This window comes from Nelusetta ayraudi, unplaced genomic scaffold (assembly GCF_046127955.1).
Source record: "Nelusetta ayraudi isolate G7.1 ecotype Tasmania unplaced genomic scaffold, CSIRO-AGI_Nayr_v1 ptg000011l, whole genome shotgun sequence".
NCBI classification, from domain to species: Eukaryota; Metazoa; Chordata; class Actinopteri; order Tetraodontiformes; family Monacanthidae; genus Nelusetta; species Nelusetta ayraudi.
Genome location: NW_027466061.1, coordinates 22,769,050 through 22,787,323, shown reverse-complemented (window position 1 = coordinate 22,787,323; position 18,274 = coordinate 22,769,050). Strand labels below are relative to the sequence as shown.

General features: G+C 42.9%; 1 protein-coding gene across 2 annotated transcripts; it reads right to left on the bottom strand.

Moving 5' to 3' along the window:
• Positions 1-1,012: 1,012 nt before the first annotated feature.
• nfatc4 (nuclear factor of activated T cells 4) lies at positions 1,013-14,406 on the bottom strand. Of its 2 annotated transcripts, none has more exons than XM_076019637.1 (13): positions 13,523-14,406; positions 9,784-9,944; positions 7,816-8,337; positions 7,126-7,301; positions 6,399-6,561; positions 6,174-6,274; positions 4,854-4,955; positions 3,900-4,087; positions 3,572-3,712; positions 3,389-3,444; positions 3,162-3,288; positions 1,853-2,566; positions 1,013-1,298 (listed from the first exon to the last, which is right to left on the bottom strand). In XM_076019637.1, the coding sequence occupies exons 1-13, from the start codon at positions 13,752-13,754 to the stop codon at positions 1,228-1,230; spliced, it is 2,754 nt and encodes a 917-aa protein (XP_075875752.1). In that variant the 5' UTR covers positions 13,755-14,406; the 3' UTR covers positions 1,013-1,227. The 2 variants fall into 2 exon arrangements, with proteins under 2 accessions (XP_075875752.1, XP_075875753.1); XM_076019638.1 differs by having other exon boundaries at positions 13,997-14,406.
• Between the last annotated feature and the right edge of the window lie 3,868 nt (positions 14,407-18,274).

Here is an 18,274-nt window from a genome sequence, read left to right as displayed (position 1 = left end):
ACTCGACGTCATGAAGACAACCTTTTTTGTCTGTTTGTTTGAAGTTTCACACATTTAGAGCAGACTTTCATTTTGAAATCTCTACCGACTCACCAAAGGGGTCCGAAAGCTGGAAGGAGAACATGCGGCTCCACGATGGAACTGCAACAATAATTTCTTCTTACGAGGTGTTCAAAGCTCTACGTTAAGTTTCTAATGCCTAAATATTAAAGCCTGTTTCAGGATCCCAAACATGCCCATGTATGGATACACAGGATTCATTAGACTCATAAAGCTGTCAGCAAAACATAAAATGCTACTTTAACATCTGTTGGTGGGATCTGCAGCCTTTTCACAACTTCTGACGTGTTTTTGTAACCACTTTCCTTTGAATGTAGAGAAAGTACACTTGTCAGAAAGTTCAAAGCCAAACAAAAAGAGAGTGACTTTCTCTTGTTCTCTCTCTCTTTCTCCCTCTGGAGACACACTGATCTCCCCCAGGTGGCACTGTTATTCCCAAATGTGCTCTGTTTAAGGGGAATCTAACAAACTATTATTCATCCTGACTTTTCAAACAGCTTTCAGAGCAACAGCTGAGTTATGTTGGACAAGCTTTCTTTCAAGATTTCAAAACAGCTTCATACTTAACATCTGGGATGGGCCTACAAACACTGCCTCGTTTTGTGATTGCCAGATTCTATGGTAATTTGGCACTTTTGACATTTTTTGATCCTTTCTTAAGCACATGTTGCAAATAACTGTCTCATGTCAATAAGCTACTAATAAATACAAAAACACAATTACTCTTGTACGTGTGTAAATATTTAAATAATGGGAAGATTGTCAATACTGTTTCAATACTTAACATAACCTGCCTAAGTAGCTGTAGTGATTGTTTTATTCTAGCAACTACTCTTATTTCATGTCATTATTTTGTCTGTGCTCTTGTGCCGCTGCTGTTGCTGGGTTTCTTTATTTTGGTGCAAAGGATGAAAACGTGCCGAATAAACACCAAAGACGCACCACAAGCTGGCAAGTTCTCATATAATTTATGTGGAAAACATGTTAAAAACATTAGATTTTCTTTATAAAACAATAGCAATTACCTGCAGTCACAATTTAGACTGTATTCCGGCAAACATATTCCCCAGTTGATACTGAATGTAAATTGAGAAATGTATCTCGTTACCAGCTGCATAATCAATTTTTTATTTGCTAAATATGAAACAGGCACCCGCTCCTCTGGGCTCAGTTGGGAAGGTTATCCATCTGTGAGCGTGACTGGTAAGACTGGATGTCCTCTCCAATGAACTCGTTCACTGTGGGGGGGAGAAAGAGGAAAGAAAATATATTTATTTTTATTTAGCGCATTGGCAATAGATTTCTAGAATTCAAAATAGGAGACCTGTATAATACAATAAACCTTATCAACAACATTTCTCATATGTGGCGAGTAGCTGTGTTTGTTGCACACCATCAACATTTTTATGTACAATGATTCTTGAATTATAACAGTGAGATTAAATCAGCTAATGAGCTGATTTGAAAGTGTAACTGATTTGGCCTCATTGAGGAGTTTATCAAGAGTGAGCATTCCAGAAACAAGAAAGAAATGTTCAATTCAATCCTCAATTCTCCTTAGCCAATCACACATAACCTCAGGTCCAAGCCGAACTCAATCCTAAGCCTTGTCATTTTCACATTCATTTCAATACTTCTCTTTTTTTCAACGTCACTTGTGATTTAGCATTGACGCAGGATTTGCCTCCTGACTCTCACCAAAACTGATGCCGATCACACTGAATGACATTTTATTAGTTATTAAACACATTAATATTCCTTTCCAGCAAAAATAAAGACCCACGCAGCTTACCTTCCTCAAACGTAATGTGGTGCATGGAGGCAGGGCTGGTAAACTCCAGGGGGCACTCTTGGATCTTTGCATCCCTATCAAGCACGTGTTCTGTCTCCAGCACCCTACCCTGGTTCTCCCAGCCGTCATAGTGGGAGTAGGGTCCTGGGCAGATGTCCTGATACGGGCTGGGGTTTGACGGAGGGGAGGAGCACACCTCCTGGTAGGCCGAGTACTGCGGGTAAGGGGAGGTGGGGATGGGAGGCAGGGGAGAGGTGGAGATGGGACTGCTGGCCGGGAAGGGGCTGAGAGAGGAGGAGTGCGAAGGAGAAGGTGAGGAGGACAGGTAGGGAGAGTCCAGCCACGGAGAGGGAGAGGGCGGCTGGGGACCACGGGGGTAGAGAGGGGGGAGGAGCTCGGTGAAGCCCAGCTCCAGGTTCTCGAAGCTGGGGTGACGCTCAGACAGGGCCGCCCTGGACCCGCCGGGCTCCTCCATCACAGGGTCCGCCTTGGAGCGGTACTCGTCGTGGTAGGCCATGGCGGGGCAGGGAGGGGAGTAGGTGGCGGGGTAGGGGGGCAGGTGGAAGCCCAGGCCTTGGTCATCTGCCATGGGGTCACCTGCCACACCGAAGCCCCGGTCCATCCTCTGCTGACCCCCCACAGGACACCTGGTCCCCCTGTCCAGAGGCAGCGCGGAGGGCCTGGACAGCAGCGGGTCCTCTTCCTTGAACATAACTGCGGGGAGAGAACACTTTGGTTAAAACGTCATCAAATCGTACTTCTTTTATTCATTTTCCAACAGGTTACTTTTGGATATTGTACAACAGTGCCTACTTGACAGAACCAAATTTCTCGGTGAATATTCAAATAGATTACACACAAAAAACCAAAATACAAGTAGTAACTGTAGAACTATTTAAAATTTACTACAAAAGTGGTTTAGTGTTATATATGTATGGCTATTTCAGAGGTTATTTAGAATTTTAACATTAATTTTTCTTTGATAGTATGGCATTGTTTTAGTTTGTTTAAAGATGCCTTTTGCCAATGTGTGTTTTTTCTCATTTTTCATGACATTTGTCTAATGTCTCTCTAATTTCAGTATATTAAAATATACTAAATATATGTATTCAATGAAATAGTGCTATTTTAGTAATTTTGTACCTTTAATTAAAGTTAACTGTTAGAAGAGCAATAAATAATTACGTTGGAGTAATGAGACACAATTACTATTTTTTTTATTTACAGATTACAGATCTCATCCCTTCCATATATTGACTTTAAATGACATGTTTTAAATACTTGGATGTCAAACCATACGTTCACTCACTGGGGAGATACTTGAAGCAGTGCGTGCTGCTCCTTTTCCTTTTCCCGTTGGAGATGTAAAGACTAACTGACACCGGCCGACTGACAGACAGGTCGCTGTACGTGGGAACTCTGACACACAACAAACACTGGATCGACAATGAAACGTTCAATAAGAAATTTGTTGCTCTAATAGTTCAAAACTGTAATTTATTTATTTACTTTTTTCTTTTCTTTTTTTTTTTTTACCTCATTACTGTTGTCTCGGTCAACATGAGCCTCTTCCTCCCACTGTAGTTTACCGTCTGATGCAAGTGAAAAAAAGAACACACACAGCTGAATGGAACCTCGACACATTTAAGATGCTGTGAGAAAGTGGACCAGACCAATGAAATCGTCTCCATTCAATCTGAATCCTCTTTGGACCGTTACCTGTTCCTCTTTCCATAAAGAGAACTCTGGAGATTGGCAAGAAGTTGGAGCCGCTGAGCAGAAGCTCCTCTCCTCCCTCAACAGAACAGGAAGTAAGACTGACAGATTCGATGACAGGCAGCTCTTGGGCTGAACGCTGGGCTAAGACAGAGAGAGTCAGACACATTAAAAAAAAACACAACCACAATTAGAACGGAATTAAAAGAAGGAACAGAAAAAATCAAAACGTGGCGATGGCTAATTGTTCATCTGACTGTCTACACTTTTCCACTGCTTCTTACGCAGCGTCTTTGCAGAGGATCATCATGATAATGAACCGTTTACTCACAGCATTCAATAGGCAGGGAGGCAACCTGAAGAGCTAGCACTCGGCCAGGAGGGGCCACAGGGGGCGCTAGAGGGAGATGTGTGCGAAACACTAGTCGGACTCGCGTGTTCTTCCTCCCAACGTCGGTTTCTCCTTTCCTCAGCTCAATGTCAGAGTTCCGGAGCTTCAGGATGCCGGCACAGTCAATTCTACAACAGAGCAGCGTCAAGGACAGAGGCTTGAAATAATTACGCATCGTGCATTATGTCCAACTCAAGGCAGTATAGGCAATAGAGCAATGAAACAAAAGAAGGAAAAGTATCCGGTTCTTTGTTAAGGGAAGCAAAACTTTCACTTTTTAACTTTATTTCCCTTATTGAATAACTTTGCATAGGTGGGAGGAGGAGGACATATACTGCAAAAATACCCCAAAACAATCAAATACAACAAAGTTACCTTTCAAATCATGTAGTTGTTTAATTCCTTTTCTGTTTGAATTGGAAATTCAGACATAAAAACAGTCCATAAAAACCACTTCTGTATGAAGAGAGCATTCAACCTTGAAACAAAATAATATCTTCCTCTTAAGTCTTAGGCTTGATTTCTATAATGTAAACATAAGCCTGTGCAGCACGTCATTATAAGTGTTGTATTTTCAATGCAGATAATAGTCTGTAGAACAAGTTGAGCAAAAACATAACAATTTAAGGAATTTTATCAAATCCCCCTGGATATAATTTTAGCGGCCAAAAGAAGGACTCGTCAGGGCAAAAGAGGACGAATGGTCACACTAACTTAGCAAATGTGATCATTAAAATTTTACACTTTATTTAAACAAAACAAAAAGCCATTTTAAAATGTTTTGCAAAATTGAGTAAGTCAACAAGTCCTCTGAGGTCAAACTTCTACCTCCCAAACAGAAGTGGGCTTTTCCACAAAGCTCAGAGACGTGCCGGCTAGTTTATCGCTACTCACAGTGCTGTCATGTTGTTCTCAGGGTTGAGGGGGATATCAAGCAGTTTGGTCCCAGCCTGGACACTCTCATGACTGGCAGTTCCCACCATCTTCCCAGTCACCCTAGAGGAGGAGAGAACGAGGCCTCACTTTCAATGACGTTGATGTCTTTTTTTTGTTAGATCTCTCAGAGACCCAACAAGGAGCAATGGACAACACAGAGATGATTTCATGCAAGATGAATTATTGAAGGTCTTTTTCAGATCCTGGGGCTTTGATTTGTAATATGAAGAAGAGTTGCCTGTTGTGCCTGTAAATACACACATTACATACAAAGCAATTGCAATTTTAAAGTAACTCTCAGGTCTACCGCTTCCTCAGTGTTTACACTGAGTTTACACTGTGTTTAAAAATAAAGTGTTGACACTATATATTTTTTGCATAACCAAGATCAAACCTCCAGTGTTATGAACATCTGATGACAACAGCTGAGTGATTTGATTGAATAATTTATTCAGCAAGACCCATGTGAAGTAAGGGTGAACATCATAATAGTGTTACTTTAGGGTGAAGTCATCACTTGAGATGGTGTAAAAATAAAAAAAATATGGCTCTTTCTTTCTTTACCGTGAATGTTGTTTTCGCTGCTTGCACGATCTATAGTGAGCACTACCACTTTTACATTTTCAGTCATCTGTCATCTGTGTTGATATTTCATGACAATGTATATTTAAGAACACTCGAAATGATGTACCATGTAGTGAACCAGAACATTTCCGTGGTTATTCAAGAAATATTTAAGTTGAGGGAAGGTAATTATAATTTCAGGGGATTGCTCATGCTTTCAACAAAGTACAGCAAGAAAGAATATGAAATACAGATGTGAGTCAGTGTTGGGAGAGAAATTTTAGAATGGATTCAATGATGGACTCAAACTGTGTAATTTTCTTTTGGAATTCAGAAAAATAATAATGAAAGACTATATGGCAAACTGAGTGAAAATGAGAATTGAATAAGGTGAATGTCATGCAATTCATTTTTTTCCTTATAATAAATGTTCTGGGTTATCCTGTGATAATTTAAACTTATGAAGAGTACAGGATAGGCAGAAGTAAGCCTTTGGCTTCAGCCTACTCGTTTATGGTTATGTATTGTGATCTTTTATGTTAAACCTTTCCTTTTTATTTCTGCTTTGTTGTAACCAAAATAAAGTCATTCATTCATTCATACATTTCACTGCACATCCAACATGAGCATTGAATCTTGTGTTAAGCAACAGTTAAAAAACAGGTCAGAGATCAGAAGCTAATGGCCCTGTGGGGACCGGGTTGAATTTCCCACCTGTGAATCTGATAGAATGGATGCGGCCTGATTGACCGGTCATCAGCCGTTCCAACAAAGACCTGGAGAGAGAGGGGCTTCCTCTCTGTGTATCCACACAACTGCAAAGAAGGACACATCATCATCATGTGCTGGCCAGCAACGTCGTTTCACTTGAACAAAATCAAGAATCATCTTGATAAATGAGACAGGTAGAGAGGATTTCTGCATGTCCGCCTGTCCCACCTTGACAACAGGGTGTCCTGTCGGTGCAGCCTTGACGGCTCCTCTACTCCCCTCTGTCTCATAGTGGGCTCGATGGTGGGGTCGGGGCTGCACCTCAATGCGCAGCTCATACTGGTCAAACTGGGATGGTAATGGCCAGTCCAGTGGAGGCAGAGCATTAGACCTGCAAGCACACATAAGAGAATTATAACAACAGTGAGGCTAAACAGGGGATGTGGAGCAGATGCAAATAGTCTGTTCAGTTCTGATCATTAGAATAACATATAATTTAAACATGCATTCCTATAGGGTGTGACCAAATAGTTAGAGCAGATGTAAAATTTCATTTAGTCCAAACTGCCGGACTCAGACTGTACGACAATTATATACACTTTTGAAAATATATTTACAATCATATTTGAGTTGGGTACATTAAACGTAGGAGTATTTACTTACTTTGCATTTTGTTTTGTTTTTTTACAGTTGAGTTTCAGCTTTATATAATAAAGATATAAAAACCAAGAAACCAATCTAACAAGTGGAATTACTGCATTTTAATTTAAAAACAAAAACAACAGCAATTTTTTTATTTATTGTGTACTTTACATCTGTTTCATTTTGAACACTTTCCTTCAGCAACAATTAAGGAACTAAAACAACAAATTAACCAATCAGTATTGCATTTTTTAATTTTTTTTTTTTTTTTTTTTTTTTTAAATTAGTGCCGTGGGATGGTGTGAAGCCTTGCCTGAACAGAGGGCTGTGGGCACTGGCTCGGGTGCGGCCCCAGGCCAGGGCGGGGGGCACAGAGAGGTAGTCCATGCCCAGAGATGGAGGCTCTCGTCTGGTCTGCTGTGTCTCTGGCAGCAGGCATGGAGAACTGTGGCCTGGAGCCTGCTCCTGGTCCACCTCCCTCGGAGACAACTGAACAGGCCAAAAACAAACAAACAAAAAGACACACAAACAAACAAACAAACAAACAGAAGACACACAGACATCTCTCTGTTGAAATCTGACAGAAACATTTTTGAACTTCTAGACCAGGTATGGGCAAACTATGGCCCGGGGGCCATGAGCGGCCCATTAAGCTTTTTAATCCGGCCCGCCGAAATTGAAAAAATGATATTATTAGTAAGTAAGTCATAAAATAGCTGTGTTTTCAGAGTCATTTCAATAAAGAGCTAAATACTGCGGGGCTTCAAAGACACTGATTTTGTTGTAACTTTGCTTTTGTTCTTTTTCATGTGACACTAAAGCACACGTTTTCTACATATCCCATGATATATTTTTTTCTGCTATGAGGTGGGTCACCAAAACACTCCATCCATCTTCTCCTGCTCCGGCCCCTCTGTCACATTTTAGAACCCATTGTGGCCCAACAGTCCAAGAGTTTGTCCACCCCTGGTCTGGACATTTTGAAAAAGGAGCGAGGCTGCACCTGTTCAAGCGATGTCTTCCTGGTTTTCTGTGGGATGCTGAGCTCACAGCTGCTGTGCTGGCCATGTGATGAGGTGTTGGAGTCCCCGCCGTCCAGGTTGCATCCTTGAAAGTCGTCTGAGTAGCTTCCCCTGCGCGAGGTGCAGGGGGAGGCCAGGGGGGAGTTCCTGCGCTTCTTCCCACTGGGGGATGTGGGCCTGGAGGATGGCGACAGCCCAAAGTTGATGGTCGATTCGCTCAACTCCTCCTCCTCCACCAGCAGCGAGTCGCAGCTGGAGGCGGGGCTGAGCCAGCCGCGTGAGGAGGGGCTGGAGGCGGGGCTTGGGCTGAGCGAGCCCGGGCATTTGTCACGGTAACTAAAAGGGTCCAGCAGGGGGAGGTAGAGGCGCTCCCGGTCCCATCCTCCGCCACCACCGGCGCTGCCCATTTCCCAGTAGGTGGAAACAGTAGGTGCTGGGTCGTCATCGGGGGAGATGGTGGTTATCTGGATACTGGGACACTCGACCACACGAGACTCTGAAACCTGGTAGGGGGGGTTGGGGTGGAGGGCCAGAAAATGAATAAGTAAGGACAATGACAATTGTTTTGTGATCATCATCATCATCATCATCAACAATGACAAGACAGACAACCATCTTCCAGTTACGAGACACAAGGTCTAACAATATGTGGGAAAAATTCATCTCCCATGGTTTACGTCATCTATGGCCCAAGCTTTCTTGAATTGGTCTTGAAGTGGATACCAAAAGCCAGACAGTTCTTCTCATCAAATTATAGACCAGAGTAGAATGAGCTATCATCATCATAGTATGAATTTCCCCCAGATTTTCCCCACGCTCCCTGTGTTATGGGCCAACACACAAAAATAAAGAAAGAATATAGCGAGTCTGCCTCTCTGTATGTATTTTATTGCTTCACCCTTTACTTCAACTTAGTTAGAACTTGTTCAGTAACCCCAGTGTTTTTTTGTTTGTTTTTTTTACCAGTGTGCCCTTTATGGGAAAACCCTTTGGTGCTGGTATGTGATACAAAAAAAGACATAGTAAGGTTCTTCAATGAGTTTAACAATCAACTAAAAAGATGGTGACTTTTTATACATGCAACCAAAATCAACCTTGAGGTCACACATTTGGAGCTTTTACGGATATGGAAGACATAAAGGTCTTACTGTGAGCGGTTCTAAAAATGGGGTCATTTCAAGGTTAACCTCTTTTCTGAATACAATATTGATATATCTACTAACCTGCTGTAGAGCCAGAGCTCACGCAATAGATTCCCTTAATAGCCTTTTTTGTCAGTTAAGTGTATGATTATAGTGAATTTGGAAAATATGAAAACACTACTGTTACAGATTGACACAAGGACTAAAAAGACTGTACAGGGGAAATAGACCAGATATTTGAATTTGTAGCAACTGATTTAAATACGTACTTGGAGATGTTGTATTCAATGTTTCTTAAAAAAAAATTTTTTTTAAGAAACAGTACAATATTAACAGGTGGGGGAATATTAAACTTTGTTTTTTTGGCAAAACACTTTCACACTGAAATGTAAAAAGTGAAATTGGAACCTTTTAGTTTATTCTCAATTCATTCATTCATTCTTACATTGAAAAAAATTTGTTCTGTCTTACTACTGTTAGTATTGTGTAACCAATCACAGACTTTTAATGGTCACAAAACTGGAGGCCACTGCAGCAGTGATGAAACTGAAGATGTTCAGCAACTGCTGCTATTGAGGTCAAGATGGACGCTCCTGCAGCAGCAGTTTTACAAGAACACAGGGGCATATTTACATTAAAACTGAACAAAAACAAATACAAAAAGGCCAAGCGCAGGGGAAAGGGTTGGCATTTTGGCCAAGGCAATGGTAACAGAATTTAACTTAACCTCAGGCTTTTAACTTTTTTTTAAACCCTTTCAAACTGTTCTGTTTCAAAAAAGCAGAATTTTTAAAGAGACTGTAAAACCTGCACTGAGCGGGCTGGCAGGCTCTCGTAGGTCCCGCTGAACTCTCTGACAGGGCCCCGTCGTGGGGGCGGGGAATGCATGCCAGCTCGCTGATTGGCCGAAGGCGGTGGACTGGGGATGCTGACTGAGTTTCCTGAATGAGTTGCAGCCTGGTGCTCATCTGCAAGGTGATAGAAAGATCAGTCAAAACAAATTGTGTAGGGACACAGGAAAAAAACCAACAAACACCGGACACCAACTCCAAACGCAAGCAACAGAGATTACAAGTTTAATTGAAAAGTGAAATAATTGATAATACAAGTCAGAGGATGCAAGATAATTTGTCTGAAATTGTCTTAGCGTCAGTGTTTATTTCCTTTTACTTTTATGTAAGTGGGGGAAAAAAAAATGTTATTCCTGTATAGTAATTTGGAATTTAATGTATCTAAAAATCTCCTTGAGTGTTTTTTTTTTTTTACAAGTAGCACGAAACTGGCTCATTAGGTGCTAGTCATAATAGTGTAAACAGTCTGTGGACAGTAAATATGCTTTTTTGTGATCATCAACATAGCTATGATTCATTACACACCCTGTTTTGGTTTACTAATCTGTGGGCTAATTGTTGTCACATGGAAATGCATCTAACTGGAACACTTTCTCAGAATGTCAGGCATACGTAATAATATCAAATCTTTTCAAATCAGCAATTAATTTGTAATAGATTAACCCATTTTTATAAGTTGATCAAAAGAATTATGAAGTTTTCAATTTAGTATTGAATTGAAGTCAAGATGTGGTCAGCGTAGCATTAATGATGAAAACAAATAGAACAGAAAGTCTACTTTAGCTGAAAGAATTTTTAAAATCCTCTGCTCAAGATCTTGCTCATTTACACAGTTTGTTTTAATTTATATTTCTGGGAAGGGGTGAGGGTGATAATCTGTATGTGTTTGGGAGGAGGGCAGTGGATTTTAATGGACTGCAGCACTTCAGTTACATGCTTTTCTTTTCATCTTTAATCTCATTTTACTTTTAATTGTTGTCAAGCACCTTGGGTTGCATTCTGCGCATGAAAGGTGCTGGACAAATAAAATTTGATTTGGATTTGATTTGATCGATTCATAAAACAACAAAATAAGTACATGATGATTCTATTGTCACTGTCTGTCCATCGTATATAATAAGCACAATGAAATGTAACAAAAAAAGCACTTCTTTTTTTTATCAGTACTCCTAGTGAGAGAAAATTCAATAATTCAATTAACTGGATTGAACTGGAATCTAAATTCCCTGTTCTCATAAGTCGGTTAACCACTAAATGCCCAAATTTGAACATGAAAATTGTATCCTAGTTAAATGGCAGATCAAACTCTCTGAAACTAAATCTTCACGTTGCCAGCCTTGACTGGCACAGTTGTCTCTTTTTTCTTTCTTTCTTCCTTTTTTCTTCTTATTAACATTCATGTTAACATTCTGAAAGCTTTTGGAAATGAACGGTAAAACAATTGAGGACACGGCCCCTTAAGGCCACAGTGTGATGTGGTCGTCCTCCACATGTAGCCAAACAGTAGTTACTCCATAATGAGCGAGGGTCCAAATGATTACTGTTGCTCTGCTGCGGCGGCCATACACGCAATCTTTGGTCAGCGCGGACACACAAGAACAAACTGCCAACAAATTAGGGCTGGGAGTGAAAATTTTCCTCAAATGTTTCCTGGCAACACAAATATTTCCAAGTGATTAAAGCAGCAGCGCTGAGGAAACTTCTTCGGCTGGCAAACTTTTTGCATGGAACGGTGATTATGATGTTTGTGTACCAAGCAACAGTTTTGAGTTTATGAGCCACGAAAACGCACCAAATGCTCACTTAACGCAATAAAGTTGGTTTTAGCGTTTACAGGATGTAATATATTTGATTCTGTGTCCTGAGATTAACCTCCCACATAGAGTGACGCTCGCATCAGTGGTTCTTGAACTGTGGGTGACATGGATCACAGGAGTTTTGGAAAAAAAAACTAAGAGGAATAATCGTAAAGGAGAAGGTACTGCCTGTGCAATCCCTGCTTTATGGCTGAGGCATTTTTTTTGTACCTCAGCAGAACATACAGATCGACATCCAGGAAACAAAACGAGCAGTAAAGTTTACCTGACCATTTTTGTAGCAGTTTTTTTTTTTTTTTTTGCTATTGTAAAACCTCACCTAAAGACTAACAGATGTTTAACAATATTTATGCACTGACATGTTCGCCAATGACTCATAAATCCTTGGCTAAGTTCTGTGTTAGTTTCACTCCTATCCAACCCAGTAAACAGTATCCAGAAAAATACTAAGTGCTAAAGCAATCAAAGGAAGTAACCGTAGCTATAAACATGGACAGGGCCCTGAAAAACATTTATTTGGGAATTTTATATCTGCCGAGGGAAAGTACCCAGTGAAACTGACGAGAAGTACTGGCTTAGTTATATCAAAGATGCCATGAAAATGTTGCTTTTACTTTTACCAACAATATGTGCCTGTCGCCTGTCAGCGAACCTTCCAGAAAAGTACAACCTGTACTTGCAGTGATAGCTTCGCTTCCTTAAAAAACCAAGACAGACAGAACTGCCCTATGTGATATCTTAAAAGGTAACGATGCATCACCGGCACCTCTCTAAATTAGAGACCCAGCCTGCACAACTGCTGTATACACCACCCTGGAAGAGTGCTTAGCGTAGCCTTGGTTTTGTCCCCTATAAAGATATAAAAAGGTTCCACCGATGTTCATGCTCTGGGTTTGCCTGATCTGCTGCCATAGTTTAGTATTATCATTCATGTTTTGATATAATCGATTGTTCAAGAGATTTAGAATGAGAACAGAAGAAGAAAGAATGTAAATTCATCTTTGTCTTTTTTTTTTTTTTTTTTAAGCCTATACATAATCTAGTGACCTGGATTATTTCTTGTAACCAACACTTGGATTGTCTTTCACTTTTCTGAACTGTATAAAATCTTTTGTTTTTGTGTTGCTGACTGAAGTTTTGGCAGAACAGTTTTTGCAACTTTTAACAGAACCATGTCGAGCGTTTGAATTTGGACAGCGCTGGCATTGCTCTGTACGTGTTCACACGCTGAGTGGAAGCAACGCTCTGACCTTCTCAGAAAAATCTGATTAAAACTGCAACCAACAAGTCGCAATCTTACCAACAACCGCTTTGATCGTACAAAGGATTTTAGAGTTGTGGACACAAGCTGGGCTGTTTTCGGAACCGTTTAGCATAGTTGGCACTCAATGAAGCTGCACGCCTTGTATAAGAATTGTCTTCTTGATTCCGTTTACTTTCTTGATTTAGGTGTGGTGATAGCGCTGTATGTGTGCCAGTGTGGGTGGGAAAACAAATGAGAGAGTGGATGTGACTGGACGTGAGGTGGGCCCTGTGTGTGAGAGAGCGTGCGTGCGTGCGCGTGCGTGCGTGCGTGCGATTTAATACACAGAGTTTGAGACTCCTTCCCAGATGGCAGCTGTTAACTCCGCTCACACGCACAGCTGATTAGAAACACATTGGAGTCTGGGACTTCACGCACGCATGACGCACGCACACAAACGCACGCACATACAGTACGGAAATGTGGCGCTGAAAGTATGCGCGCATGTGCAACGCATCGGCACGCAGGGCGAGCGCAGGGCTCCGAGCGCCGCGCAGGCCGGCGGGTTCCCGTGCAGTGGAAGCCGAGCTGTCAGCGGACTGGCTGTGTGCGAGCGTCCTGGAAGAGACTCTGACCCAGTGTGCCGCCGCTGCTCTCGACGGGCTCCAGCTGCAGCAGCAGGACGCCCTCGCCCTCCTCTGCCGGCATCGAGCCCGTCGGCTCGGCCGTGCGCACCGGACTTGGCCCCTGGCTCCGCTGCTGTTGTTGCTGCTGCTGCTGCTGCTGCTGCTGCTGCGGTTCTTCTTCAAACACCAACTTGAAGTCGAACTCTCCTTCCTCCCAGCCCGCTCCAGGCGCAGCTCCCATCGCCCTGCGGCAGGATACAACTCGGAGTGATACGATCTTATCTCCGCGGCGTCGTGTCGTGCCTCTTATGAAGAAGGAAATAAAGTTATTCCGCTCTTCGACTCCCGAGCTTCCGCTGAGATATCCCCAAATGAAAAAATAAAAATAAAAATAATAATCTCCGATTCTTCCTCCTACATTCGCGTCATGTCTCAACCATCCCGCCGGTCCGTGGAAGATGAAAAAGTTTCAAAGCGACGCACTTCTCTTCACTTCTCTTCTTTTCACTTCCACGCGATGAGGAATTCTTCTCGCTCGAACAATCGTCACTCACGACGTCTTGTCTTGCTCTCCCCGCTCTCCAAAAAGAAAGAAGAAGAAGAAGAAGAAGAAGAAGAAGAAAAAAAAAGCCGACTGTGCACAGATTTAAAAGTCGCTGGTCTCTCCTACTCTCAGCCGTGCGGCCATCTCCGGAGCTCCTTCATCCTCCCCGGTCAGGCCGAAGAGAGGCGGCGGGTCGTGGGGGGAAAGAGGGGTGGTGGTGGTGGTGGTGGTGGTAGTGGGGCGGGGGGAGTTTATCAAATATTTTTGTCGTCCTCTACCCTTAATTGCCTCTGGGTGGAATTCCCAGCTCCAGTTGGTCCGTTACTCATTCCCCATAGGAGCTTGTGCCTGTCAGTCACGGACCCCCCCCCTCCCCTCGCCACCCCTAACTCCCTCAACCCCTCCTCCCTGCCTCCTCCTCCTCCTCCTCCTCCTCTTCTTCTTCTCCTCACTCACTTCTGAATTTCTACTCCGGCCGCCACTGCAAACAAGGAACTCCTTCCTTCAAGCCCTCGCGCCAGATTCTTCCCCCTCTCCCTTCCTTCTTCCCACATCCTCTTCGGCATCCACGCATTTTTTGGGAAGCCTCTGAGCGATGTGCTTGTTATTCCCATCAATGAGTGGGACCATGCATTGGAAAGCTCCCTGGTCCTCCTTCCCTCCTCGCCCCTCCCACCCGGAGAACTGCCGTTGTAGGCCACCAGCGCCGCGATGTTGATGTCAGTTGGTGAACATAAGAGGGCCTATTTCCTGTGGCCATGTACACGACAGCCCCCCTTTTTTGGCAGTCGCTCTTCCCCTCTCGCCCCCCTTTTTCCCCCTACTCTACTCCTCCTTCCTCTCTTTCTCTCTTCACTCTCCCCCGGCCGACTCCTCCTCATCCCACCGAGCCCTCCTTCCCTCCCCTTCCTCTCCACCAAAGATCTGTTTCTCATTATCCCTCTGTAGTCTGCTCTCTGTCTGAGTCAGGAGACGAAAAACTTAAATAAACACTCTCTCTCTCTCTCTCTCTCTCTCTCTCTCTCTCTCTCTCCGCCTCAGTCAAGCTAACCAACCGACCTCCCTCTACCCCCCACCCCCCATTCCCCCACCCCGTCTCCACACACTCCCCTGGTCTCTCCCTTCTTGTCCTGTTTTCTCACTCCCACCCGCCTCCAATTCTCACAACCATTAGGAGGATTTGATATTAGTGCGTAAGTGGGGCCTTCTTTCACTCTCTCCCTGTCATTCTCCTGGGACTCTGTGGGTAACCAGTGGTTCCTTGGACAGATCTCAACATGCTGTGGTCCAGTTAGGATGAAAAAAGAATACACATACACAGGCCAGTAGTTCTGACATTCAGACTTAGGGTCCAAGACAGAATGAAGATATGGCCCAAATCCCTTGCTGGTCATTTATATGGTGCCTCTTGGTAAGATGGAAGCCCAATGTTTTACCAGCTCAGTGGTCTAGTAGGAGAGGGTCCACCCTGAGACTGGGAGGTTGTGGGTTCCATCATCCGAGGCACAATAAAAACGGTAGCCAGGACTAAGGTCTTGGGTGGATTATACCTGCTGCTCTCTGCTTCATCAGGGGAAAGGGTTCAAATGCAGAGGAAAACATTTGCATCCTTTGGGATGTGACAATCGGTGGGACTTTAAATACTGACTGTAAAATGTAGTTGCAAGGAAAACTCAGAATGGGATGTGGTGGATGTGATGGCTCGGGATCTAAAGGGAAACCATTTATAATCATTCAACGATAATAATAATAATAATAATAATAATAATAATAATAATAATAATAATAATAATAATAATAATAAAGGAAAAAAAATCTCAACTCTTCCTTTGCACCGTGATATCACTTATATTCTGACAGGAAAAATGTGTTCCGCTCTTCAACAAGAGTCCAAAGGCGTTAGGCTGGACGCATTCTGTTTGGTTTTAGTAATCCTGCGGCTGCGGTTGTACAAGTCAAACATTTACAATCAAAAGCTAAAACTCACAATTAATTTGCTCACGCTGTGCCGTTTGCTGGTCAAGCCACACCCACCAGTGCCCATCACTCGCAGTGGAAGTTGCCCATGTCGACTCTTGCTGTTTGGCTTGGCCTATGAAAATTGTCAATAATCTCTCATTTTTAAACACTGAGGCAGATTTGGTTACAAACAGCAATGCTAACAGGGCAGACGTTCGTGCTATGCTCTGTGCCAAAACCTCCAAAAAGAAGAGGTGCCTGCTTGGGATGGAATAGTTCATGGAAGAAAAAAAAAACCCAAAACAATTGAGTTCTGGGCGACACGGTGGCGCAGTGGTTAGCGCTGCTTCCTCACAGCAAGAAGGTCGTGGGTTCGATTCCGGGCCTGGGACCTTTCTGTGTGGAGTTTGCATGTTCTCCCTGTGTCTGCGTGGGTTCTCTCCGGGTTCTCCGGCTTCCTCCCACACTCCAAAAACATGCATGTGAGGTCAATTGAACACTCTAAATTGTCCGTAGGTGTGCATGTGAGTGTGAATGGTTGTTTGTTTCTATGTGGCCCTGTGATGAACTGGCAACTTGTCCAGGGTGTCACCCTGCCTTCGCCCTATGACAGCTGGGATAGGCTCGGGACTAAGCGGGTATAGAAGATGAATGAATGAATGAATGAATGAATAATTCAGTTCTACAGTCTCAGTGTTCAGACCATTCATTTGTGGATAGTGCCGGCACTTGCTGGCTAATGGGGTTAGGGTCAAGGTTAGGGTTAAACACTGGGACTTGCCGACATAATCACCAGTATCGGTACTACCAATCCAGACACATTGTGTATCTGGCTGTGTGCAAGAAGGTTATTTTATTTTTGCAATAAGAACGGCAAACCTTCTCCTGACTTCGAATGTCCTCTGCCCTGCATTACACTGCACCTCAATTGTACATTGGTATATTTTGAACCATTTACCATGCAAAAGTAAAAGCTTTATAGTCAAAGCAACAGTAACCACTGGGTTGTTTTTTTTTTGGGTGAACCTACATTGGATCTAAATGTAGGTTATATATTTAAGTCAGTTCAGTGTTAATCTCCAAAAGTAGTGCACAAAAGGTTTGTCGTCCCTCTTGCAGGGCCTAACTGTAACAATGACACGTAAAATGTCAGACTGCCCACTATTTCCCTTTTTGCATGACAATATGTTTATTTCGACTGTAAACAGTGAATTTTAGGCCATTCATATATGGTATTTCTGTAGCCGTAAAAACAACAACATATACCGAACTGAACCAAAAACCACGTCCACAAAATTGAACCAATAAACCAAACTATGGGTTTTCGTGAACCGAGCCACCTATAGTGCCAGCATACATAGACAACAGACATTGACAAATGGCTCGGAAGAGGTGTGTTGCCCACGTATTTTGCAGGGAATGCTCTCGAGTTCAGCTAGGAACGTTTACTGTTGGGAAATTGATAGCTAATACTAGATATGCTACTCTTGTACATCAGCTATCGGCGTCGTGCTGTCCTGGTGCTGTTGGCCACTTAGCTCAAAAAGTTGTTGAGTAATCTGTTTGTGACTCTGCCTCATCTGTAAAAGTCAGAGTCAGCATGCCACAATATCTGACTTGTCAGAAATACAACTGGTCGTCCAATGCCAGTTGGAGGCAGAACCTTGGGTACTTTGGGTTTCAATTATAATTGACTGACTTGTACATTCTGAGATGGAATTGAACCGCAAGATTTATGAGAGAGAAAAGTGTTTGTTTGGCCTTACAAGTGAACAGTTGAAAGAACAATTCCAAGCAGTTTAATGGATTCCAAAACACACCTACAAACAGCCTGTCATGTTTCAGAGTGCTCTCCTAGACTTGCTATTTATTGATAGTTTGTTGCATCTTGCCATTCTATTGGTTGTTTGTATTAATATTAATATTCATATTGATATTATGACGGCGCCTCAAAAATATTTGTATTGGTGGGTAACTATGCTACGTTCTACATGAGTGGACTACTTAACTCAATTTCCAACAGTAAACCCTCCGTACAGGAAATTAGCATTTTGTTACTGCTGTCCTGCCGATCATTCGGCGACCTCATCAGTCTACACTAGTGGCACTTTACTGACCCCTACTGGTAGTCTCGTCTCGGTCAAACTCATCGGCAGCATTTCCCCATTCTTCCCTTGAAGTCTATGGGTACGTATAGCTGAAATATGACAGAATAAAATTGGATCCAACTGACAGCACCGAGTGCAGGGGCTCAGCTA